Genomic DNA, 27,664 nt, shown 5'->3' on the forward strand with positions numbered 1-27,664 from the left:
TATGTAATGTGGCTTCAGCTTCCTCACTTAACATTAATCCTGTAAATACTCAAATATTTGACACCATAAAAATACTTCAACTAGCACTTCTGTGGTCAGATTGTAATAATCCATGTACATTTCATCTGGTCCTTCCCAAATCTTCTGAAAATAAATAAAATCCAGCCACTAGATAACTTCTGAGTCGCACATCATGCCATGCCATAAACTATAAACAACACTGTTTTCAACATTCTTAGCCTTTAACACTGGAAACTAAAAGGAAGCACAGCATCAACGGTCACATATCAGCACTCAATGCACAGGCCTTCAAAACACCATAAACACTGCTCACCAACACATGCACCAAAAGGCAAACTTGTAACGCAAGTGACACTCGTTCTCTGTTCGATCTTAAGGAGACGGTTCCTACCGCTTTGCTGCCGGGCATGGTGTGTGCCATCCATTGCTCCATTGGATCCCACTGTGGAGTTGGATGTGACAGGCTGCTTGAGTGGAGAGGCAGCCTGTGTGTGTGTGTGTGTGTGTGTGCCTGAGTGAGCGTCAGGGCGTTGTAAGCGAGTTTGCCCTACCGTGTGTGTATATGTGGATGCTTATCGTGCATGTCTGCAGGAATGCCAAGTATGGAGCCGGGTGTGCGTCAGGAATATTGTATGAGAGCTGTAATGGGTGAGTGTGTGGAGTGTAGATCTTAGTCTGTAGCTAATCAAGTGTCCCCTATAGGACATGACCATAGTCAGAGAAGCTATGAGTGTCACTAAAGTGTGTATGTGTGCGTCCAAGTATGCAGCGAGGCATGATTCCAGTTTATCTCTACACTGTTCATTGGTCTGCTCAGTTCTTCATGCCTCTCCAAACACTAAGTAAGACCTTCCTCTTTGTTGGCATCCTCTCAGCCACTCCTCCATCCATCTACCAGCCTCCCTTATTAGACTGGGTCACCTGCCCTCCAGTCTATATGAAAGCTCACACAGAGGCAAGACTTGATTGTTGAAGTGATTGATGGGCAAACAGTGCTAATGCTTACTAAGAATAGACAACTGCATTTAAAGGCAGCTAGTGCATTTACACTGCAGACATTTACTTACAAAGCACCAGAAGTCAGCATTAATGAGTGAGTGTGGGTGTAAGAGGCAAAAACCCACATGTTCAGAGCAGGAAAAGGGGACAGCGCCAGAAGCCATTTCAAATGAGAGAGAAAATCTGCATGTCTTCTTGTTCAGGGTGTCAGATGTTTTATGGAACACTTGAATTATTCAGCCTTGTTTGCCTTTCAACATCTTCTTCTCCGCTCCTCTGAGGGAGTGCCGAGGCCGGTCTTCTCACGACCTGATGTGGTGCTGACATCTTCAGGCCACAGCCGGTACTGCACTTGCTCTGACGGTAGCAGAATATCTGCTGAGTAGTTGTTCTCAGGAATTTACCACACAGATCAAAGGGTGAGAGGGTTTTCAGTTGAACCACACAGCTCAGGTGGAGATTTAAGTGATTATTTCTCTCTCTGTAGTTGGAAACACAGCGATCACTGAAAGCTGGTGAGTCAACTGAAAACCAGCCGACTTGTGGACTCCACAAGAAGGTCAGAGGGCAGGCGGGGGCAGTTCTTTCGGAGACTTATGGGACAAACATCAAACAAAAACACCATGCTGTTGTGCTGTTATTTTTAGTTCATGGCCTCTACACGTTTCTTTCCCCATCACTCCATGATGTGAGTTTTTTTAATGTTAGAAAAGAGAGCTTTCATTTTAAATAGATTTCACATATATGCAGTAAAAATGTAGCTCATCTTGTGTTTTTCCATTCTTCTCTTAACAGTCTATAAATAGCAGTCCATAGCATTTGGAGACACAGCTGGTGCTGTTTCCTCCATCTGTAGTATAACATAACTGCAGTATGTAGCATGGGTTAATGCACATGCATGCATACACACACTCATACACACTCACATCCACTGAGGGTTATGTTTTGACCTCGCCAGCTGCACTTTACATACTGTGCAGCATGATTGCATTAGGTTTATATTGTGTTGCATCATCAACTTTGGATTATTCTCTGTTGATGTTCTCGTTCTTCGTCGGAGAGAAAACCGAGCACGATGTCTCATTCGCACAAAATGAAAGAAGAGATGATTCATATTCATCTTCAGTAACTCCGTGTAGACTGCAGTCCTAGCAGAGATTAACTTAATCTTTACTGCTCTCTGTTCATCCCACTCCCAACATGGGCTTCGAAATGTGAGAAAGAGACAAAAAAAACGACTCCATGCCGAGACACAGTCTACCGAGAGACGAATTAGACACCTCATTCTCTTGCAAAATAAACCATCACATTCACTATAGACAGCATCCTGTTTTACACTGTGACATGCACACATACTGTGTAGTTCAATACACTGAAAGATCAATTAAATCAGGGAACAGTCAAATTTTTCAAACTCTGGGCTGAATGGCAGAAGATGAAGTTTTCAGGGAGGAAAAGGCATCCTTCTACTGTATTTCCACATATAAATGACAGAGGCACTCAAAAAATTTCAACATCCTTTCTGACAAAAGAGAGGCATTTAATGACATCATTAATTTTGAAATGTGGCATGATAAAACACCAGGTGATTTACAATGGGCTGTTGTAAACTGTCACTGTTTTAGTGATGTGAGGCGTCATCTTTGTCACACGCCTCTAAGATAAGTTTATGGCACATTACTTTCTAATTGTTTCCCCCACAGTCACATGAATCCCACAGGAGATATGGTCGTTAATGATGAACCGATTCATCTACAGGAAGCAAATCGATGAAATGTGAAATTGGCAATCAATCTGATGCGCATCTGCTGATTACACATGGCTGCACGCGCATTCAGAAAGCCAAGTGACTCCAGAAAACAAAAAAAGAGATGAATTGCAAGCGTAGAGTCAATAAGAGTATCGTTCACCTCTAACATTAGATTTGTAATGAGAGCCACATATGGATCCGCTTATAAGGCTGAAGAAACCTCTTCTGTTCTCAGCTAATCCAACAAAGACTGTGCAAGGACACTCTGAAACAGGGAAGAATAACACTGTAATGGAACCTAATCAACCTGCCTCTCTGGAAGGCATCTTCCTCTAATAAAGAAATAAGGCCCAATGCTCAGTGGACTTCTGTGGAAGTGGACAAGAAAACTTTCCCTATAAACCGCCTCATTAGTGCTTCCATTGCCCTCAATAAAGCTCACCTCTGACAGCAACAACATATCTTACAATCTGAGTTTTCCTATTTACTTGTCTGCTAAAGGTGGTTGGTTTTTGTGCAACAGAACAAGCACCTTGGTAAAATGATGAAGTGAAAGCAGATTTTCCTTCTCTCCCAGTCCCATATGGCCGCTCCTGCGTGTCTGCTCAACTGAATTACTTTGACGAAAGCTTTTTAAGCAGATGTGCTGAAAAAACACGGGCCAGTCAACATTTAAATTCCAGCCACAGTGACAACTTACAACTCATCCGTTTTAAAACATGCAAAATTGTAGCTGACATTTATCACGTCCAGCGCTCCCATATATTTTGCATTTTGTTGTATATTGTATTTAATACAACCCAAATGCACCCAGCTATAGGAAGTGTCACTGTACCAGTAAGATAAGTAAGACAGAACTTCAGACAGAACATCCTCAGTGAGAGGTGGAAGCTTTTTTAAGAGCAATTAGTGTGAGGGAGGTGATGTGTTTGCAGCCTGTGAGAGAAGAAGGGAAGCGACTGTGGAGGGAAATGGAAGAATGCAGACTTAGAGGAGAGACCAAAGAAATAAAAGAGCTGCTTCACAACACATCTCATACGTCCTTTCTCTGTTACTCCCTGAGTTAATTATCAGTCACTGGAATGCCGCCACACCACCCTCCACCATCGTCTCATCAGACCTCAATCAGTCTCGTTCACTTGAGATAGTGCTACAAAAATCATCTCCTAAGATTGAATTATGCAAACTCGGTTGCATATCTGTCAAAGAGCACATACACACATGAATATTCTTTTCATGTTTAAGTGTATGCATGAACACACACTCCAGTACTAAACCTCCAAATTCAATGTGAGCTAAACTGCAGTGAAGAAAATAAAAAGTACCAAGTTTGATGCAAAAAAAAGTATCAGAAGCTCAGACCTGCTCAGACAGGCCAACAAACCTCACAAACAGCACAAGCACAGCCTCTCTCTCTCGACACATGCGTACCTCTGTACACCACACACTCTCACTCTCAGTCATGAACCTACCTGTGTGACTTTCTCTGTGACGTTGTGGGTTCGGTCGATGAGTTTGCAGGGAGCGATGATGTCCATCTCCCCGGTGGGCAGGGCGATGAGTGGGTCAGGTTTGAAATCCACAAAGTTGAGGGTAATCTGAGGGATTTTGGAAATGGTGCGGTACCGCATGAGGTCTGAGTCCGACGTGGAGTTCAATATGTTGGACTTACTGTTTACTGCACCTGCAAACACACACACGCAAAGCGGACGGTCAGGTAAAAACCAAAGGGGATAACAGACAGGGTCGTCTGTCTTTCCTCCTGCCACCATCCTCACCAGTGCTGCCCGGCCGGACACTTGCTCTCCGGTTCTTTCGGTCCCAGTCGGGCCTCATGGCCTCGATCTCATCGACGGAGGAGGCGCGACGCATGCTGTGGAAGCTCTCACGCGAGCGGCTGTGCGACAGGGAGCAGTTGGAGCCCGAGCCGTCCGGGTTGAGGCTGAGGCGGTGGTGAGGTGCTACGCAGGGTGATGACTGGGTGAGGGGACCCACCAGCTGGGTTCTATGTGGAGGAGGAGGAGCAGGAGGAGGAGGTACAGGAGGGTCACAGCTCAGTAAGGTGCGCTGGTCCTCCTGGCGGTCTTCTGGCCAACTCTGGAGAGCTGACCTACGAAACAGAAAAGGACATAATGGGTATTAACAGGAGAGTCTGTCAATGACCTGGATATTTCAAATGTCTGGCCAAACTCAAAGACCCTTCAGCAAAACAGACTGGCCATCAGTGACCTTTGACCTCACAGCGGGAGGAAAATGGACAAGAGGATTTTGTTACAGGAAGCATTTCAGATTACATATGAAAAAGAAAACTAGGCAAAGTAAAGTGAAAACAATACACATAGTCTGACATAATCAGACTAAAATGAAGCCATTGTGAGATCGTGTGGTGTGCTCTCGTTTCGTAGGATTGTCTCTCTAAAAAAGTCAGACATTCAGATTTAACTAAAGAAATCCACCGGGCCGACCTGCTTCCACTGATTGGCTCCTGGTGGTCTGGTGGTAAAGTGGGAAGGGGCAGGAACTCCCCCAGGCATAGGGACTCGTGACTGTGGTGGTCTGGGTGCAGCGGCAGGGGCGTGGCAGTGGGGATGTCACCAGCCTCCGCGTCGTTTAGAGACGCTTTACTGTTGGACAAGGAGCGCAGCAGCGGGAGGCGCAGCTTGAAACCTCGTGGACGACCTGGAGGAGAGAAGGAGTGAGGCAGAGAATTACTGCCTGCAGGGTGAAAGGTGGATTTCCAATATGACACTGTAGGAAAGTGAAAGGAAGGTGCGAATTAAAGGAGGGAACAAGCCGAGATAGGATATGGGAGGATATTGTGGGTAGCGAGGTCATGCCAGGAGAGAGGGAGATTTGAACCAGATCATGTGGAGTCTAGCAGACCTTCAAAATACAGCTTCAAAAACAATTTAGCAGGGAAATCTGGGACAGTAGCATTGATTAGATTTTGGTTTTAGCCGCAAAGTTAAAAACAAGAAATCCGGTTAGGAGACAGACTTCCAGATATCATCAGTGTCCTATTTCAGATGCTGTTCCCTGGGGTTATCCATCTGGAACAGAAATTCATGCTCATGTTCATGAAAAAAAGAGCATTTTGTAAAACCCGATCCAACAAAAGAACTCAGGTTTCATCAATATACTTTGCAAATATCATGACCACCTGAGCTTTCTGCAAAATTAAATGAAATGGAACGGTCTGCATATACTGAATCCACAGGTGTACATGATTAGATGATGAATGGTGTGTCAATCAAAAGGCTCTTTTAATTCTTTCAGTTATTTAATTACTAGTAATGGGTACTACCATTCACTTTCCTAGTATTTGTTCTGATGATTTTCTTTTACTAAAAAAAAATATACATAATATACATGGGGATGAACAGCGACGAAGGAAAAGTTCAGCAAGTGTCTATTCTGTGGTTGCTAAGTTGCACAGAACCTGGCCTGAGTACCACAGAACACAAAACAACAAAGAAAGAAATCCGGTTAGACGGCAGCTACCGGTGACGAGCCAGGTGGGCAGGCGGTGGTTGAGCTCCTCTTTCTGGTCTGGGAAAGTCTCCTCTGACATGACCTCGAAGTTGAGGATGAACATGATCACCACGCCATCCTCGTTCTTCACTGGCACCACATCCACCATACACAGGAAGCAGTGACCTGCGTGGGAAGAGAGAAAGATAAAACTCAGACAGCGCTGACTGTATTCGCGGGGAAGCTTTTATCCAGAACCTCTTGCAAAAAGTGTGCATGGATTTAGGTTTTAAGGTTTTAAACTTCAAACCCTGAAAGTAGGAAAATCGCTTCTTTTCAAAAGTTATTGTTACAGTCATTGTTTTATGTAAATTTCTACATAATAAATCTGTGTGCAGAAACACTCATGCATGCACGATGAACAGTCACGGATGAACACATGCATGCCACACTGTGAATGTGAGCATATATGCACTAATTACACAGGCCCCGTTTTCACACACACACACACACACTTTTCCATTCTCTCTACTTATTAAATGTGCATCTGCACTTAATCAGCTCACACACTCTCTTGCATATGAGGCCGAGCACGTTCACTAATCTGCCACATGAGTGCTAAAACAGCTAAGTAAGCGTGAAATTAGACTACGTATGACAGTAAGTGGCTGTGAGTTTTCTGCCAGGTCTATAGGCCTGGAGACACGGCACATACCAGGTAGACTGGAAGTCTATTCTGGTTTTGATGCAAGGAATTTGAAACTTAAAAGCATCAAAATACACACACACACACACAGACATGGAAAAAGCATTGTGATCCTGTGACACAATCTGAGAACACCTCAAAGTAGAACACTTTTTGCTAAATTTTTATCATTCACAATGTGGAAGTACACTGAAAACATGCAGGAAAACGTATGACTGACAAGTTCATATCCTGCAGGAAGTATAATGGATACCAGCAAACGAGTACTGAGCTACAAAAGATCCAGACATTTCCAAAAGTAGGTTTAGAATAAGTTCACCATGCAAAATGATAAACTGCAGGTAAAAATGAGATAAAACATATCAGTTACAACATATAGACAAACATCTGGATCCAGGTCAGATCGATGGTAAACTACAAAGGATTTGCTCGCATGTGGAAAGTTTTATTCCTTTACGCCACGTTTGAACACAGCTGCATCTCAGCGAGAGAAAAAAGAAAAAGTTCACTCTCAAATGTCAGAAATATTGTCACTTTACACATTATTTAAATCCACCTTAATCTGCCCTTTCAGATCATACAACTCTTTGTCAAACTCTGTCCAAATAAATAAATTAACATAAACCAAGCCACAGCAAAATGCATCCAGTCCGTCAAAACAAAGGCTCACGCTGTGCATTTTTTTGTGAATTTAAAAAAAAAAAAAAAAGAAAAATCATAGAAATCCTGGTGCAAACATTTGTTTGCTCAATACATGGATGTCTTGGTCACTGCCTCCCTCTGATATTTCCCAGCATACCATGCTCTGGTCCGTTGTGTCTCTTACCTGGACAGTGATGGTCAGCTCGACAAATGGCGGCCACAGCGGTTTTGGTGGCGTGGAGCGTTTACAGCCAACGCGGTATGTTGTGAAACCCAGAGTACAGTGTGTCTACTGCATGCCTGCCTCACTCACCCACCCACCCGCCTGTCATTCATCTCACATCATCGCTGGAGAGTGGGCCAAAATCCGATTGGACAACAGCATAATCCCAACACAGGAGGGGGGGAAAAAATGAAAACTAAACAGGGAAAACTAAAGGATTACACCATCTGGCCATATCTAGCAGAGCGTGTGTGTATGTGTGTCCGTGTGCACACATGCTTATGTGCACATGTGTACAGTAGGTAGACACTCTCATGTTCCATTCATAAGCTATTGGGTCATGTCCATTCATGCCTGTTGTCATTTCCAGCTGTGACACTGCATTTGCAGCCTTTTTAAAATGACTGAAGGTGCTGCGGCATCACGCCTAATGCTGCTTCAGACCGTCCTGCAACCGCCTATCCAGGCAGGGCAGCCTGCAGACATGCCACACAACTCTCCAAAAGTTTCTGGCTCAGTTTAAAATTTTGTCAAGAAGACTAGTGAGAATGACAAAAGCTATAAAACGATATCTTCATCATCACCAGTGTAAATCATATCAATATGAGCTATATAGCAGAGTAGCATGAAAGGAAAAGTTAAAGTGTTTTGGGGAAAAATGCTAGTTTTATCAACTTGTTGTTCCATGTAAAAAGGTGAACTGCTTCAAACACCTAATATGATACATCTCATGTCATTTAGTCAAACAGATTAAATTGGATTAATGCCCCACTGATGCAAATTACTGTCACATCAACAGTAATGAGGGACAGATTTGCAGCACCAGTCCTCCCTCTAGAGGGCTTTCACTTGACATCCCCTGTTGTTAGGTGGATTGGAACTGGTGTACTTGTAGCCTGTCCCTGAAAGACAGTGCCTTCGAAACACTTATTATTACGGGATGTCAGTCCCAGACACTGAGCAGCAACTCTTCATCTGCTCAGCAGTCTCCCAAAGCAAACTGATAACACAGCAAGCTGTGAGCATGCGTGTGTCTTTCAAACACAGGACACAGTGATGTGTGGTTTGGGGTTGACAGATGTGATTTGTACAAACACACACACAGAACAATGTAGGATTAAATGTCAACGCAAGAGGATTTAACTTCAGCTCATTGTTTTAAGTCTAATACATTAGAGAGAAAAAGTATTTATCATCAATTCTTTGAGTGAATCTGGAACGCTCACTCAGCTATATTTCACTTCTCTGTGTGTGTTTTTACTTTAGATACACACATAATCTACAATAATCATATACGCATAAATGCGTTGCAGGCATACGTCAATGCATGAGTGCGCTGTACAGTGTGTTCTTCTGTACACATAAGTGGGTTTATCTGTGCGTGTGTGTGTGTGTGGGGGGGGGGTGGATTTTGATTGGTGGAAATGAAGTATTAAGCCTGCAAACTGGCACATCAGACCTTTTTGTTGACGACCATCATAACGTCTCTGTCTACTGTAAAACATTCCCTCCGACAGCATGTGAAATGAACTGAGCTCTGAGGTTAACAGGGCAAATGCCATTTCATCTAAATGCTCCCTGTGGATGGATTCCAATTCAGCGCGTACCATCTGATAATCTGATTCAGCGTTGCTGATTTCCAAAGCTCTGGGAGATTATCACAATACACTAAAACATATCCAAAAAAAGCACAGAGTGCAAACTGCTCATGGCAGACCAGGACCAGGGATGGATGATTTAAAGGACTGCTCGGGGGGGCTGACCATTAATTCATATAAAGCAAAAGGTTTGGCACCAGGATCTTTGACAGCCCTGAATGTTGAGGATCCTAATGCTTTAGCTTTAGAGTATGTGAGAAACTGAGACCATGTGTCAGTTGTCAGACTGGATTATTTGAGGGACTGGGGCATTAAACATAAAAATGTATTTGATTTGTCTGAGTGCAAATGTATGCAAAGTTAAACAGGAAGAGATGGTGTGGAGCATAGAAGAAGTCTGAAATTATTTCTAATGAAGAAGGATTACAGTGTTTTTGATCTGTGGTTGTGATGTTTTCTGTTTTATCTTTGGCCTCCTTGTAAAGGATCAGGATCCATTTTCAATCCCGACAGCTAGGGCCAGATAACCTGTGCTCACACATGCTTCAAAAGAACATATGGATTAAAAAAAGACTGAATCTGCCCCTAACAAGGTATAAGATATTCTGGGTCAGTTGGGCTGTGCTTAAGACACAGTCAGTTCTTTACTGAGGCTCTTCACAAGCTACACCTGAACTGGTGGAACAGAAATGAGGAGAAGCCTGGAAAAAATGAAAAGAAAGGAGGAGAGGTGGTTAAAGGAAAGGAAGAAAGGTAGCTATGAAGTCAGGAAAGGAATAAGGAAAGAGGTGAAGACCATGGAAAGCAAAAAAAGATAAAAACAGAAGTAAAAAAAGGATCAATGACAGTGGAACAGTAAGAAAGAAAGATAAAGGGAAGAAACAGACTCAGAAAGGAAGATAATGATCATTTTTAGCTCTGTTAGCAGTCCTTCAGACAGGATACTCACAGCAGCTACTCCACGTGAGGGAAATCGACTGAAACCCCCACAAGACCGCACGGACATTGTTGCCTGGTGGGTTTAGAGGGACGTGGAGGGAAGGATTAACTGTACAGGAACATCTTTTTTCCTGTGTAGCAGGAGATGAGAGAGGATTGGTGAAGAGTAAACAAGGATTTGGCTGCTCCCAAGTAACCTGATGTCAAATCACATACAACTCTGAAGCTAAACGATTCCTCCAATGAGAGAACGCCAAGAAAGTCAGGGAGGCTGTGGCATGTATCCGCTCTTTTTAATGTTTTCAACCTGAGACAGATAAACAGGTGGAGCACAAACTGCCTTCCCTCTCTGCCTCAGAGCATCCTGCGGTGTGCTGGATTAGAAATTAGTATCATAATCTCTGCTAAAGAACAAGTGGATTAAAGGGAAAAAGATTAGTGTTCAATCAACCAGCTCTTCACTTCTGGACTGAGGTGGAGGGATCAGAGGGGTGTGCTTAGAGAGAACAGATAGAAATACAATAACCCGAACCTAAAATAAAATCTAAGGCACTTCATTATTGTATATTTGCACTACACAAGAGTATAAGAGTGTATATTACTGCATGCATATATAATTATGTATTCGTATGTGTCCTTTTTTAGATTTTCTTGAATATTTTTAGCATGATCTTATGCTCATTTTTTAAATAGGACTTTGTTGTTATTATCATGGTCTTTCTGTTTGTCTATTCCATTATTTTCATTTTCTAAATATTACTAGATACAACCCTGAACAATGGATGAAAGGCAGAATAGTGAAGGAATTGTACACACAGCATGCACACTAATACTGCATCCAGACCACACTGGAAATATCAAATATCCGGGGTGGTTGACAGTAAACTGGAAAAAGAATTATTTTCAGGTTGTTCATCCACAGCACAGAGGAGGGGTGCCCAAATTTTCACCATGGAGGGTGAAAACAGAGACTTAATAGTGGGCTCTGAGCCAAAAGCAAACTCTTACTGTACTGTATGGCTACAGTGAGAAGCAAAATGGTACTATGACACTTCCCTGATCATCATCATTACTAGCAGCAGTAGTAGTGATATTTGTATTAGTATTAGTAGTATTAGCAGTATTAGCAGGAGTCTACTTTTTTCATTTCTAATGATACCTTTTTGCATTATTTTCCTTTTAATTTCATATAACTTTTTAATCTCTTTTCCTTTACTTTGTCTTAGTTTATTTTCTTTCATCCATCTTCCCCATAGACACACACACACAGCCACACACACCGCATGCACCTGCACACAGCAACATCGGCCTGTTGTAATGATGTTAATGTTCTTAATGTTAGGGTTAGGGCTCACTGCTCTTGTTCTCTTGTCTTACTTGTGTTGTTTGGTGTGTGTCTTGTCTTTTTGGCTGAATATTAAAAAAATATATAATAATTAGTTCATCATCACGTGTAGGCTCCCATGTACTTTTACTGAATGCTGATGTTAACGAAGAACGATGCTCGAATGGTTTCACCATATGACCCAAATTCACCATAGGCATCTAAACACTACATCACAACCATGCGGAGTGTGGGGACTTCCCCAGACAGATGTGCATCCGCTCCTCCTAGTGGACAACCGTGGTCCCTGCACTTGTAGATAGGTCACTTGGCAAGGCATTTACTGTCAACAGCAACACACACTGGACATCACACAATCCTGCTCTCCACGTCATTGTACTGACTGATATAAATCATTCTCTTCTGTTTACTGTAACTGCACCTTGTGCAGGTATGAAAAGTTATTTTGGAGAGAATACCTCAACAAATCAGCCACAAATGAATTTCTGCCAACAGTGAATTTGAAAGCAGTTTTTTTCTGAGCTATAATCACTGACTCCGTTGTCTCCTGAACAGAAACAGCTGACAGACAGTTGAAAAAGGGGGGCACGGCAGCTTGGCAGAACACAAAGTATCTGCAGCTCTTATTAGTTTTCAGATTGTTGTAAAAGAGAGTGTCACTTACATAACCCACAGCTTTTCCTACTTGCAAACAATGTGGATGGTTTTGTTTATTTATTCTTTGAGAGTGCTGGCACAGTACTCGCTGTATTCCCATCAGGACGGGGATATTATGTCTGAAAACCATTAGCTCACGGTTATTTTCCATCACAGACACAGAGAGGGAGAACACACGTCTGTGAAAGCGAGAGAGATGTGAGAGGACGGGGATGTGTCTGTTTCCTCTCAGCTGGTCTGTTCTGTATCACACACACACACACACACACACACACACAGTGACAAAGTGACAGAGGGGAACGGAAGAGGCGGAGAGTCTCATTCACAGACAAACTCTCCTCTGCTCCATCACTTCTTGGCATAAAAAAAAAATGAAAAGGAGACAACGTGCAGATCTTCACATCCACAGATACTCTGAGACAGCTTTAAATATTCTACAGGCCTGCTGGTTGCAGGCCAACTGGAGAAGCTTGTTATGTTCCTGGCCATAGCCAGAGCCAGAAAAACCCCTGTTTAAATCCTAAACACTCAGGCCAAGATAACAACTGCACTTCCATAATTACCTGAAAGTGTCAGAAAATATACTGCTAATAGATGAAATAACTATTAATGACAATGGATGAGCATCACACCATCCGGACCTTTTCATCTCACATGTGATGCCTCTCGAACCTGTAACTACACCTCAGAGTGGTCGAATGACCACAAGAGCTGTGACTGGATGCTTGTGTTTTCTCCCTAAAGTTTCTGGTGCTGGTGAAGATGATGTGGCTTGTTTAGACAACACTGAGAAAGTTAAGACTCAGGGGTCTTTTCCTTTCAGTTACACACATCTCCATTACAAACTCTCTGCTCAGACTAAGATAAAGTTCTGCAGCAAATCAAACATTTTTTCCCAAAAGGAAACGAATTCCCTGTGTAGAGATTGCATAGGAGCTGTTAAAGACACTGGCCATAGAAGGTGATAAAAACGGCACATTAAAAGCCTGTATTCCTGCCAGCTCCATGGATGCTGCTTTGTAGCCAACTATAACCTCTAACGTCTCTGGTAATGAGCATGAGAAAAGCGAATGTCCCCTTGGACATGAAGAGGAAAGACTCTTGAGGCCTGACCAACGTCACCTTGAGTCATTCTCACAGGGAAATCCCTGCTGCATCCTAAGTGCTGCCCCATTACCATGACAGCTTTGACATCTGTTTGAGGCCAGAAAGAGGCAGCCACCTGCTACTGTGTGCACACTCACCCAGAATGTGTGTAAATCACCTTGAGGGCACACGTCACATAGAGTTTAAGTGGAGGCAAACAAATAATACTACAGGATTGATCTTATTCTGACTAATTATTGTTGCTCTTGGTTTCAGTATTTCCGATAATAACACCCACTCAACAGCAGTACATTACAGTTGAGCATGTTAAAATGGTAAATGAATCATAAGACAAGTATCACTGTGTCACGGGAAGGGTCCTAGAGGTTTTAATAAGCTTGCTCTGCATCAAAGTTCTTAATACTTGAAGTACAAGCTGAAATATGACGGCGTCTCTCTGTAAAACTAAAAACTGGTCATAGTAAACCACTAGGTGGCAGGACACAACAACTTTTCCTTGTTATTCTTTCCAGGTAATATGCATAGTGTCAAATGCAGTCCCCGCCCCCCCCAAAACACACACACACACTGCCGTGCTGTATTATCTTCACACACTGAGATACAGGGAAATAATATGGCTATACTACACCACAGCTCTGCCTCATACAGGTGTGTTGTTCCAACAGGGCTGGGCAGCGAGCCGGATGACAGAATGGAAAAATAAACTGGTGTGCATGCAAGCGTGCTTGTGTGCACGTGATATTTTTCTGTATCATATCGGTGTTGCAACCGCCTCACCCCCCACCCCCCATCCGTCTGATCTTAGCCACCAGCTGTCCTCTGATAAGTGATGTAACATTAGTCCATCTTTCAAAAATGACAACACACACACACACACACACTCAGACAAACAAACACTCAAATGGCATGTGGCTGACCCCTGCACCTTTTTCTAGGTTGGGGATGAGAAGCAGTGGAGGGACAAACTACTTCATTCATCAGCCTCCCTCAGCTTTAATAGAGACAAATAGCAAACTGGTGAGCTGTGCGCTTATGTGGCAAAGTGGTAGCTTGATTGTAACAGATTGCCGCGGTGTGCGAGTGTGCATGTGTGCATGCTTTGAACATGGACATGCCGCCCCCTATTGGTAGGAAATAAGAAATAATGGCAGTCGAGCAGCGTATGTACAGTATGATTGATGCGGTGGGGCTGATGGGAGCGGGGTGGTTGCGAAGTTGACAAAGCTCCAGACTGAGCAGTGGGATCCATTAAACCAGTTGTCCATCCCAGAGGGCGCCTGCCTGGATAAAGGATGAGGCGTGTTGTGGTGAGTGGAGCCCTGGACTCTCTCACTCTGTGGTGTTTATCCATGGCTGGAAAACAGCACCTAAATATCCGGATTGTAACTAATAAGAAATGTTATACCTGTTAATTGGTTCTGTTAAGTAGAGCTGGTCATTACTATGTCTCAACTGTAGGCGACTGTATTTTAGCTATTGCAGTCAACTTTCCTGCCATTTTCCAAAAGAACTAAGATAGCTCAGAGTGCATGCCACTGAGATGATGAAAATAAATAAGTTAGTAGGAATGGAGGACAGGTTTTTCAATATTTCAGCTGCAATCTGATAAGTTGATCCGAGGTCATGATAAAAGCAATAACACTTTTATGAACTGCAATATTATTGCTGAATGCCAAATAGATATTTGTTTCTGAGAAAAGCTGAGTGACACACACTAATACCATAAAGATTCATTGTTTTGCTATTAATTTCATGGCAAAATGAAAAAAGAGAACAATCAGATAGAACAAGAAAATGCAAGGATCAATCTAATCTAATTATCTCTCTCAAACCCTCCCTTCCTTCCATATTTCCTCCCTACTGCTTACTATTAGTGCAAAGTTAATCAGAAAAGTTTGTTTCCAATCAAGAGCACTCTTCCTCAGCCCTCATTAAGTCTTCTCCTCCACACCCTCTTCTATTGATGGGCTGGGGAAATGAGAGACCGAGGGAATGAGAGATCAGGTGACTGATCACAGATTGAGGTCATGCATTAACCCTCACACTTGATCACAGCAGCAACCCCCACCCCAAACACTAACACAACAAAGTTAGGCAGCGGCATACTTACTCCAGATATACCGCTGATCCCAAAATGGAAAAGAAAACCAAAAACTAATCCAATATAGACGCAGAGGGCACAGGTTCAGGAATTGATTTTTGCTTACAGAAAGGTTGATTAAGTGGACACAGAGGCTAACTGGTCATCTTCCAATTACACTGCAGCTTCTATGGGCGCGGCCTCTTTATATGATCTGCCTTCAACGTTCTCTCTATCCAGATGTTTCAGTAACATTTACCCTAATAACTGAGTATGACATGACTAACCACACAAAGAGGCTAAACAACCATAAAGAGACACAGAGCAATGTTGTTTTGTGTCTTGCTTGTACTGTATGAAGGAGGGGTGGGGGGCCTTTTACATGACCGGGGGCCCAGCCTTTAATAATCCGTCCATGTTTACCTTAGAGCAAGACCAATACATCATCCGGGCTGATGCGTTGACCAATATCGGCTAATCACAGATACATCAACAGCGGAGTTTGTTGACCTTTAAATTATGTGAAATGCCAAAACAGAAATGCTATAGTTATGTCTGAGGACAGAGTGCTGACAAGTTAATTTGTTCAAATGTAAAAGTAGATAGGAATCAATGTGATTACTATCTACTTTACATAGAGGTCCTTATCAATTCTGCTTAACATTATGTGAATATATCATTATTGGTCAATATTGAAACATCAAATTTTGGTATTGGCCACTAAAATCCAGTATCAGTCGGGCTTCAGCCTTGATTCAACTTCACGGTCACTTTGCAGGGCAATTAAATTGTATTGCATGACAATGACAGATGTTTTTAAGATTCAGTCTATTCTCTTTGAAATAGATGGAGTGGACAAAATTTGTTAATGTAAAGAAAAGATTATCGGCAGATGTAATGACATCTGTCTTAAAAAACAAACAAACAAAAAAACGCTTAGTATAAATACCGGTATCAGTCTCAGATATCCATTATTGGCTAAACTGCAAAATATATCAAGGTGTTATAATTACAGTGACCAAGCAAACATATAATAGAAACATGAAGAATATAGACACCAACATGCAAGCACACACACACACAGACAGAGACACACACACACACAAAAGGGTACACCTGTGAGCGCACAGGACGGTGTATGAGCGCCTTCAGGCTCCTTCACTGTTTGTGACAGTTTGATAAGCCTCCTGTGAAGGATCAATGGCCAAGCCGCCTCTGCCAGTGAACCTGTGTGAGACAGTGACGTCAAACACATACAGCATCGCTGGCTGGATGTCTCGTTCAGCCCGCTCTGCTCATGTCACACACACTGCCATTAACAGATTACATGTCAGCACTGGAGCGCAGGCACGCAAACCCACGCAAACGCTCATCCAGGCCGTCCAGGTGGCGCTCACACTGTTCAATTACATTTCCTTCAAGCTGATAAGCGACAAAGCGCAAACGGGGGAAAAGACATGAAAGGGCATTTTCACTACACTTTCCTTCCAATTTTCACTTTTTTGCTATCAGCTGGCCAGTTTTAGAAAGCGAGATGAAAGAGAAATCAAGTTATTAGATGTTTTGAAAGCACTCTGCCTGCTTTTCAGATGTTCATTTGAGGAAGAAAATTCTCACATCAGTGGGTCTGCCTGGAGGTTTGTGGATCTCATTCTCATTCAAGATACATCATGGAGCTTGGGAATAAGACTGAGTCGCTTCTGAAACCACCAGCATCTCACATGCATGCACACTGAAGTGGAACAGGGTTTGTAGAGTGATGTGCGCACATACATGTCCAGTGATACTATGGTCAGTAAACCAGTGCACACCAAGCCAAATGAACACAGGCAAAGTCCTCATCCTCAAGAATTTTCGTTATATTTTTTGGTATCTCTTTTTTGTTTTAGCAGCAGGGAGTGAGCATGTATGCATGTAGGGAACATACTGTACTGTGTGTAATGCGTTTTCATTGCAGGAGAAAAGGAAGCACAGCATGACGGCATAAATTATTTCACACACCACCCTGAAAGTAAAGAATCTAGACCCAAGATGTAGTTTGAGTCTGTTCAAGGCTTGAGACTGGCAGTAATGTTCCACCTAACATTCATTTAATGTATCGAGCAACCTACTGTGGTCAATGCAAGATAGCTAATAGTCCGTGACAAACAGCAACATCATTCCCAGTATGGTCTGGTATGTCCCTTTAAGTCATTTGCATGCTTTCTCTGCACACATGCAGAAAAGTAATCTACACTCTAATTCCAAAGCTATCAAGCACAGCATGCATTTTTAAGTAAAATAAAGAATTAGACTGTACAATGATGTTGTGTATATTAATAATGTAAGAGGTACTTCAAGCACTTTGACTACCCTTTCCGCACAAGTAAATGTCTTGTCATTCACCGACATGACTTCTTAATGACTTATCAAGAAGAAGGTAGAGCCAAAATGAACTAATTCTGCCAAAAATTATCAAAGCATACTTGATATTAACAGATTCCAATGCTAATGGCTTAAGAGTGGCCAAGCTGGCACAGAAGAGCAAATCCAGGACATACCCAAACCCTTCAGGGTCAGGGACATTACACATCACACATTACAATCACATATCGAAACCAGCCACACACATATATATAGACAGACTGTTTACTGTATGTATACTGTATATTTTAATACTGATGTGATTGTCATTGACCTTCTCATGGTGCTGCCTTAATCTCAACCTGTGAGCAAGTCCATCTGGTTTTTCTTTTTTCCTGAGCAGGATGTCTACTAGCCAGACTGCCATGCAATTTAAACACTTGTGACCCCCTGACCTTTCCACTAGTGCCACCATCAGGTCAAAACTTAAGCTTGACCTCCAATACTCTGGACCATGACAAGGGCTCTTCTGCCAAAAACTGCATCATAAGACACTGAATATCTTTGCATTTTGATCTGTAGTACAAAACTAGCAAATCAATGCAAACATTTTTCATTATTTTTGGACATTTTGTACGCCAAGCGATGAATCAATTAACTGAAAACTTAAATGGCACATTAATGAATAATTGAACAAAAGAAAAACATTAGTTGTGGTGTAATTATTGGGATTTTTACTGAAAGCCAGCGAGCAACCAAAAGTGGTCGAGTCTGACATGAAAACTTTCAGGAAAGCCTTGCAGTAGTCCACGAAGCAAATGTTGGGAGTGTTTCTAGGAGGTTTTCCTTCCACGCATCTGTGAACAACTTATTTCCAACTGAGATCCAGGCTTCTTTCAGTGCCACATATTCCAAATTCTCTTCTTTTTCTTTCAGTGAATATTCATGGTTGATGTTTCTGGCTCCAAAACACTGACAGCATATTCTCAACAGCAACCATTACCTGTCCTCTAATGACACGCTCTGGATGAACTCAACACATTTTTTTGTGTTGTACATTTCGTCAAACGCCTTCATATTATGGGGTCAAGCACATACAGTGACCTCTAAGGTCATCTTGATTTTCATGTGGGACGACGCAGACAGTCGAGCGATAGGGAGAGGAGAAAGAAAAAGAGAGTTTCATTTCCTGTCCTGTAAGGCTAAAACATGATGATGAGTCCCATCCTCCTCTGTCCCTGTCTGCCGGACATTCCTGCACTCTCACTGTTTAAAGGCTGACAGGAACGCACAATTAAGCCAGACAGGTATGTACATTGAAAGTTCCCGAGGATGAACCACAGAGAGTCAGAAAGACGTAAAGATGACTATCGGAGTGTTTCTACTTGACCAAAACATCTCACGGCTCACAGTCTGAGATGTTATTCAACACTGAACATTCACAGATCAGAGAGGAACAAGGTAACAGAGTTCACAGGCAAAAACACGAATCCGGAGCAGCACAAAGCACTCAGCAAAATCAAGATCACGCAGAAACGCTGTGTACACAAGCAGGCGAGAGACAGAGTGTGTGTGTGTGTGTGTGTGTGTGTGTGTGTGTGTGTGTGTGTGTGTGTGTGAATGAGAGAGTGAACTCCAGCAGGGCCCAGGTGGTGGGAAAGTGTCAACTGGAGGTCAGTTGAGGTTATTTGAATAGAGGAGTAAAGATGATTTGAATGGAAAATTTTGCGGGTGCACGTCGTTTTCATGGTCCTTGACAAAGGTAAGGGCACAAAACGTGCAGCTGGCCGACGTGACCTCAGAGATTTGCATAAACTTAAAAAGCACTGTGTGGCACAGGCTGTGTGTTTATAGCAGCAGTAAGTGTATTTAAGTCTAGTATATTTTGTGTTTAACAATTAATGATACATTTATCTGTGTATAGAGAGCTACTTCTCTTAAGCTCTCCACATTCTCTGCCGTTATTCCTTTGTGTGCACTTTCCTGCCCGCTGCGTTGCCCTCTCCGTCTCTCTCCCACTCCCTCCCTCCTTCTCTGTCTTTGAATGTGATTATGTAAGATCGCAAGATTTCTCAGCAGGATAGGCTGCTGCAGGGAGACAGGGACAGGGGAAGGTGCAAGCACTTTTAAAAGACATACTCTGATGTGCATTTTTAAGCTCTCCAAAGCTTTTCTTTCCTCAACAGAGCAGGAGGGAGCAGCCGCCCCTCCAGCCACCGCCACCATCCGCGAAAGCACTGCTAACTTCCAAAAGAAGGCCGAAGCTTTGAAATGCAGCACACGTCCACTGCTGTTTGTCTGCGTGCTCATTTACCAGTCGGCCTCTTCAAAACACAATCTGTAATTGTCTCCTCTGTACGGAGCCGAGCCACTTGGAAACACATTTTGTAATTGCTAAGCGGCAAGATAAGTGTTTTTGGCAAACGGGCAACGAACCTTGTTAACTCTAATGAGCCAGTCGTCTGCATTAGAGCGTAAGGAACACAGCAAGAGAGGAAGTTGAGGGGAAAAGGTAAAAATTAGTCGAAGGAAAGAGAAGCATTGACGCAAAATTGAGAGAGAAAGTGTGTCAGAGAAGAGGAAACGGGCTGAATTTGGCAAATGGTGAAAAATCACCCTTGGTAATAAGGTGACATGAGGGCTTTAAGGAAGCTGGTGACAGAAGAGCGAGGCAGTGGCCATGATATCATCATCTCTTTATTTAATTAAGGATGAGGGGACACTTCAACAAACACCGTCCAGCACCTGCTCCCTAATTTAAAGGGACAGCTTCATAAACTGGGAGCTTTGTTGCCTTGGTAACAAAGTGGGAACGACTGAGGGTGAAAGAGAAAACTGGGGACGGGGACTCCAGTCAATGTTTGAGGAGGAAAGGCTCGGTGGAACGTAGTGTTACAGTGCTGCTAACATGCGTGTGCGGTGTGTGTGCTTGTGTGTGCGATGTCGCCGGCCATCGGTTTATAAGCTGTGTGATAGAAACCAGAGCGTGGAAGAGAGCCTGAAGCTCATCTGTTGCAGCTGTTGGCTTGATGTGTGACTAGGACAGACACAGCCATCACATACACATCCATCCAGAGTCTGTGCCTCTTTCCTCCTCCTTTTTCTCTTCCTGTGGCCTCTCCATTTATTTTCCTCCTCCCCTTCCTTCATCTCCTCCTGCTCCTCTGCCTGTGGCCAGAGGGCGAGGCTAGCATGAGCGATGTGTAAATCCCCACATCTATCCAGCTTTGCTCACATATACGCACATGCACACACGCGCACACACTCACACACACAGAAATAGGCGCATGCACGCAAAAAAACACAAGGACTAACAAGACCTGCTATGTCTCCCAGCCTGGGGAGCAGGGGAACTTTAATTTGGATGGAGGGCCAGGTTCCATTGGCGAGGTCATACATCACAGCCATGCCTGATGAAAGGCCCAGCAACAAGAGCTTGCCTTAGTTTATACCATACTTAGAGTATATACACCCACACACACACAGCACTGTGATATATAAAGAAAGTTTTATAATGTAGCAGTGCGTAGTGCTTTACATGGTTACTGATGAATGTTAGTCCGATATTTACTCTAATTTGAGTTCTGTTTCAGTCTTCACAACACTGTCTATTGAGCTGCTAAATGCTCCACTATGCTCACCAGCTGGCTGCTAACTGCATCAGCCTGCCATCCATACTGGGGAGGTAGCGCGCAGTGGGTTCCAGCTTCCTGCTGCCCCTAAACACGACACTGATGAGAGCAATGAGAGAACCAAAACAGCAACACAGCCAAAAAAAACAAAATAATTAGCTGAAAGACACTAAAAGACTCCATAGAGGAGGAACTGCAACTTATGTGATGGAACTCTGTGGGTCAATCAATAATAGTGACCCACTTTCACCTCACTCACACACACACACACACACACACACACACACACACACACACACACACACACACACACACACACACCACTGTTACTATAAAAAAAAATTGGTAGGTGGACAGTAAGTCAGAAATACTATCTCAAAGTCGGCCAACAGTCTTACAGTCTGACATTCTGTGTAAAGACAGTGATGTAATATCTAGGCTGTATCTATATCATTTTCTATATCTGTTCTATGCTTCCTCCTTCCCTGCTTTGTGTCTGTGTTCTTGTCTTTACAGGCACAACAAAGTATGATCAACCTTTCCTTCACACAAATATTTTCATGCCCGTATGTGTTAAAAGCATAACAAACAAACCGATCCATAGTCGGCCTCAACGATCCACAAACCATGTCCATGCTGTGTGGCTCATTAGTTTGATAAATATCATCATTATTCTAATCAGTAACTGACTAGTTAATGAGCCAGCTAACCAAGCATGGGAACAAACAGACACGAATAAATTAAGCACAATGCAAGCGTACAGCTGGAGCTTTACTCCACCCGGCTACTGCGTGAAGTTATTCATAACCCTTTGCTGCTGTGTAAAAACGAGCGATGAACTGCCTGTGTCAAGGTGGAAAGTTTATTTTGGGATTCCACACCCAGCCTTAGCAATAACCTTGGGCTGTAAGTGAAGCAATGACATGACAAAGCATGACTCAAGGAGAGGTAGGCTTAAGTGCCAACATCAGAGCGTAAATCCATATGGGTAAGCACCCATATGGATTTACCTTGCTGCACACGGGGTGACAGGGGGAAGTCATACTGTCTATAACTGTGGGGAAGATGAACAATCGTGACATCAGGTGAGCTGAAAATAGCCAGAATGTAAAAATACAACTATTTCCCCGTATGCTCTGAAATGGATCGGGGTGAATTAACAGCAGGAAATCCTGCAGCTTCTCCACATACATATCTCGATATCTCCCTGGCTTCCTCTTCAAATTCCCTGATTGGCTCAAAGTCTTAGAGCGCTGAGACTGTGTTTATGTTGTGGTTAATATCACCTTTCTATTCTCAGTGCCTCTAAAGCAGCCAGCAGCTGAGGCAGATCACAGCTAAGCATGTGTGTGATTTAACAGGAGTTTCTGTGAGCTCTACCAGCAGCCAGAAAGAAACGCAAACGTGTGTGTGTGTGTGTGTGTAAGAGTGTGTCTATGTGAGGGAGTGATAATGAGAGAGAGACAGAGAGCTAAAGGGGAGCTTGTGAGTGAGTTTGGGAGTGAGTGGAAGACTGATTGTGTGTGTGTGTGTGTGTGTGTGTGTGTGTGTGTGAATGGGTGTGCAAGAGGGAACGGTAGTCAGTGAATTTGCTACTGAATGAATATGTGTGAGGAGGAAAGTCAGCTATTGAGTGTGTGAGAGAGTGAGTGATTGAGTTTGTCAGTGAGTGAGAGTGAGAAAGACCGAGGCAGAGGGCAACAGAGGACCAGCTGAAGAGGGAGAGCAAGTGTGTGTGTGTGTGTGTGTGTGTGTGTGTGTGTGTGCGAGCACAGTCAGGGGTTCTGTAAAACAGTCATCTTTGCGGCTCATTCATCAGTCTACAGACAGGGAACTGGCCAACTACATGCTAGATAATGCACTTTGCATAATGGCAACCAACAGCAAAGGATATCGCCATACAAGCTTGACACACAGGCACACACACACACACACACACACACACACACACACACACACACACACAAACACACTGCAACTCAATACAGCTAGGCTTAAATATTTAAGGGGACCTCGTGGTGGCCTGTTTGGACAGAAGTACTCTGTATGTGTGTATGTTGTATTTGTGTGTGTGTGTGTGTGTGTGTGTGAATGCGTGTGTGTGTGTGTGTGTTGGATGGGAGACAAATGTTTCCAGCCTAGGCCATGTGGAAAATTGCCTCCCCTCACTCCAGTTACACAGAAAAAAATCTGTTCTCCTAGTGTGCTGTCTCCATCTCTGCACAGAGCAGAAGAAGCTTTTAGCTTTCAGACGTGCGTCTTTATATGTACGTGACAACATGTCACGGTCCTTAATCAATACTGTCATTCAATTAATGTGTCTCTCCAACTCTCAGAGTCAGACCGTATGTAGCCTCTGTCTTTATTACTCTATTTAATCTTTCATCTGTTGATATTGCCATTGCCCCTTGGACCGTAGATTTTATTTGCCACACTGTTACCTCTGCATGTCACAGGCCAGCTCCACCCTGCATCCACCTGTGTTCCAGCATGTTGCAAGGCTGGCTGCTCACTCATCATCTGCTATAGAAAACTAAAAATATCTCACTTGAATGAGCTTTAACCTGTGCAGACCCTGGTTATTTTTGGCTTATTCTAACAGCACTATTTGGTGTGGTGATGGCAGTGAAGATTACGGTCCACGTGGAGCTGTGACCAACATTTGATTGTCTTCCCGCACTGTCCATCTAACGCAGCGCTACAGCCACGATACTGGAGGAGATGCAGAATGTATAGGAGCAAGGAGAGGGGCAAGCAGAGGGAGCAACGGAAGGTTGAGAAGGGATAGGTCAGAGAGCAAGAGAGAGGGATTAGGGGAGAGGATGGAGTAGGAGAGGCGACAGCTATTTCAAGCTTTTGGAGACAAGTAACCTCACGTTACTGTTTTTTGGAGGCTTTCAGAAAACCTTTAGGCGTCACAATATTTCTGTCACACAAAGTTACACAAGGGGAAAAAGGTTTTACAAGCTTCATTCGATTAGAGCTTTCTATATCTAAAAGAATAAGGCCTCAGTGAGCCATGTGATGCAGGGCTAATAAACGTCTGATGTAGCAGATCTGGGACACTTTATGGGACCCTTTGTACAGTAACACTGAACAGATCCTACTGAGAAACACAGAAGCGTCCTGAAATGCTTCCAAAGAGCACCAACACAGCTTCTGAAATGACAACATCAGGAAAATCCTCTTCCCTGCCCCTGAGTCCCTGAAAAACAACATGTTGCATTATCAACATAATTAACTTGATAAATAACACAAATATGCAAATTAGCCCTGGTCATCGTTTATCTTACGAAAGGAGGAGTGTTGCCCCCTCAAGTTAATTTGACATTTACACCACGTCTGAAAATAAGTGAAATAATGAAAGAAGTTAGCAGCCTCACTCTGCTGTACTTTTCCAGTGTGTATTGAAGTCTGGCTGAAATGCCTTTAAAGGCAACTACATAACTTACTAGAATCACTGCCTTGTGATTCTATGTCTCCACCACCCAGTCAGCCTACAGTTTACGTCCAGTCGGTCCAGTCTCAGATAATATGAGTAGTGAAGACATTGAAGGACTTTAATAAAAGGTATTAAGCGTATTTTTTTGTAAAACAGAAGTTATCACTATATTGACAAGCATGATTCCAGTGAATCCTTTCCAGTGAGAAACATGCTGTCTTCACTTAGAGACTCTTTTTCCAAAGGAGTACAGAGGACTGATCTTCATCACATGGTGCGACGATAATTACCTGAAGCAGAACCAATCAGGTTGTGCTGCTCGACAATGACTCAAATATGGATGTTGCTGCAAAGAAGCTACAAATTGCAAAACATGGAAGCTTCACACACATTTTCAACCTGTCAGCACAGAAGACATTTACAATCAGCACAGTTTCAAGGTGGACGCCCAAGACTAGTGTCACCAATTCAGCATCTGACCAAATGTGAAATATGGCCACATCTCTCCTTCTGCTCCTGAGTTATGCTGTTGAATAATAGACAGAAAAGTGTTTCTGCAGAACAGTATGATGTCACAGTGAAGCTGACCTTTGACCATTTGAAGATAAATGTCATATTTTTTTCATTTTATCCTTTTAGATATTTCTGTGAAATCTTGTCAGAATTATCATATGAATTTGTGAGTTATGGTCAAACTTCATTTTGTGTGGCCACGGTGACCTTTGACCGATTCTAAATCTAATGAGTTCACCCTTGAGCTCAAGTGATCATTTGTGCCAGCCAATTTCCCAGAAATTCCCTCAAGGCTCTCTTGAGCTGTCACGGTCTCGACTGTCATCGGCACAGAGGCACAAAAAGTAACTGCAGTCATACTGCTGCACTGTAAAATGTAAGATGTTGTATGACTCAGTTGCTCAGTGAAGTGACATGACATAACTTCCAGTTATATAACTAAGCTATCCCAAACACTGCTGATGGCACTGAGTGGGATGATGAATAAAAGAGTTAAGCTGGGAGACCTGCAACGAGAAGAGAAGAGAAGGAGGTGTAGTCAGTGTTCAATCAAATCAAAGTTGGATGTTTTTTTGGTGGTTGGTCCCGACTGACGTGCTTCTCTGAGTTAAGTGCTGCACTTTTTGCACATGACATGTTTTGTTTCCTTGTGTTTGCTTTCCTCTGCTCCAAACCCAACGTCTCACTTGATGGCACCACTCCAAAGACAAATAACTGTGCTACAGCAGCCCTCTTCAGCCTTCAACAGGAGGATGAAGGTACGTGGCATCTTCACAAGAAGAGCGGAGGAAAGTTTCTCTAGTCCTTTTCCAACAGTGCTAACCTCCTCGCTTTAGGTTAGCCTGCTGGCAATAATTACAGAGCTGGCAAGTTACTGTCAAACTGTGTGTGGCAAAGAAACGAGAGTAGCACTCATTCTGGCCTTTGAGCATTTAGTCTCTCTCTGTTCCAACAACACTCACAATTTAGCTTTCTGTTTAATCAGGTGGAAATACACGTCCTCATCTGCTGAGTATTGGTACGGGAGGTTTGTTATTATTACTATTAGTATTATTATTCTTATTATTATTGCTAAGTAGCATTTCAAAGTTAATGCTGATAAATATGAGCTGTGTCTTCCATTGTAGTGCAGCGAGACATCACTTGACTGTGTCTGTGCACCTGATGACAGCACTGTCGTGATTGAGCCCACCCACACTCAGAGACTAACATCAATCATTCAGCCAATCAATGGGATTGATCATCACCTGGTAAGAGCACTACCAATACTTGTACTGTGTGGACAGGATATAAAGAAAAAAACTGTACTGAACATTGTAAAGCCTGCATCATCTTTTAAGTTGATTAATGCACACATATGTGGGAATGCAAATATGTATACAGCACAAAATGTGTGTGTGTTGCTTTTTCTATGAACATGGCAGACAATAGGCACAGATACAACAGAGTATCATAAGCAATGGGACACACAAGCGCAGTGCACGTACATGTGATGTTCCTCAGCAGTAATAGATGGTTCTGCCAGTTAACTCACATCTCAGAGGAGAACACAGTACAAACACAGAACACAGTGAAATACCCTGGGAGTATACACACACACACGCACACACGCACACAAACACAGTGAAAGTATCCCCTCTAACTCAACTGTGGCTGCCAAGCACAGACACTGTTGGTAAAATCCAAGAAAACACTTCTTTGTCAATGGCCATAAAAGCTATTATGGCCTGACTGTCAATAATAAATCGCAAGTATTCACAGAAATCCAGTATCTTTGCTTTCATGGCACACACTGTGATGAAAGCAGCATTGCTTTCTAAAAGTTACCTTTTTCCACAGTACTTAAAGTACTAAAGGATCTGATTTCTCCACGGCCCTCGTGCATTTTTAGCAAGTTGTGATACATTTTGAATGGGTTGACATCAAAAAGAGACACAACGTGGAACAAATTTTTTTTTAGAGCATCGTAATCTTTTCTTAAATAATCACGAACACTGATGATTCACTCATTTATCATCATAACCGTCACTTTGCAGTCGTCTGTGTTGGGACTGTCTGTTTTTTTGATTGAACAAATGCAGCGTCATTATTTGTAAAACCCCAACACCCACCACTGCCACGCAGCCATCACTGTGCACAAACTGGCAGGTGGTCATGAACAAACAACAGGTGTTTGAAGTTCAACTAAAAGCAGCG

General features: G+C 43.0%; 1 protein-coding gene across 1 annotated transcript in view; it reads right to left on the reverse strand.

The window, feature by feature from the left end:
- The window catches only part of kcnh2b (potassium voltage-gated channel, subfamily H (eag-related), member 2b), a 225,127-nt gene that overhangs the window by 99,059 nt on the left and 98,404 nt on the right, over positions 1-27,664 (reverse strand). Inside the window, exons 3-6 of the mRNA XM_041961103.1 lie at positions 6,272-6,427; positions 5,236-5,449; positions 4,549-4,880; positions 4,243-4,454 (exon numbers count right to left, since the gene is read on the reverse strand). Of these exons, the coding sequence (XP_041817037.1) occupies positions 4,243-4,454; positions 4,549-4,880; positions 5,236-5,449; positions 6,272-6,427 (914 nt within the window). The remainder of the gene's footprint in view (positions 1-4,242; positions 4,455-4,548; positions 4,881-5,235; positions 5,450-6,271; positions 6,428-27,664) is intronic.

Source organism: Chelmon rostratus, chromosome 20 (genome assembly GCF_017976325.1).
Source record: "Chelmon rostratus isolate fCheRos1 chromosome 20, fCheRos1.pri, whole genome shotgun sequence".
Lineage (NCBI taxonomy): Eukaryota > Metazoa > Chordata > Actinopteri > Chaetodontiformes > Chaetodontidae > Chelmon > Chelmon rostratus.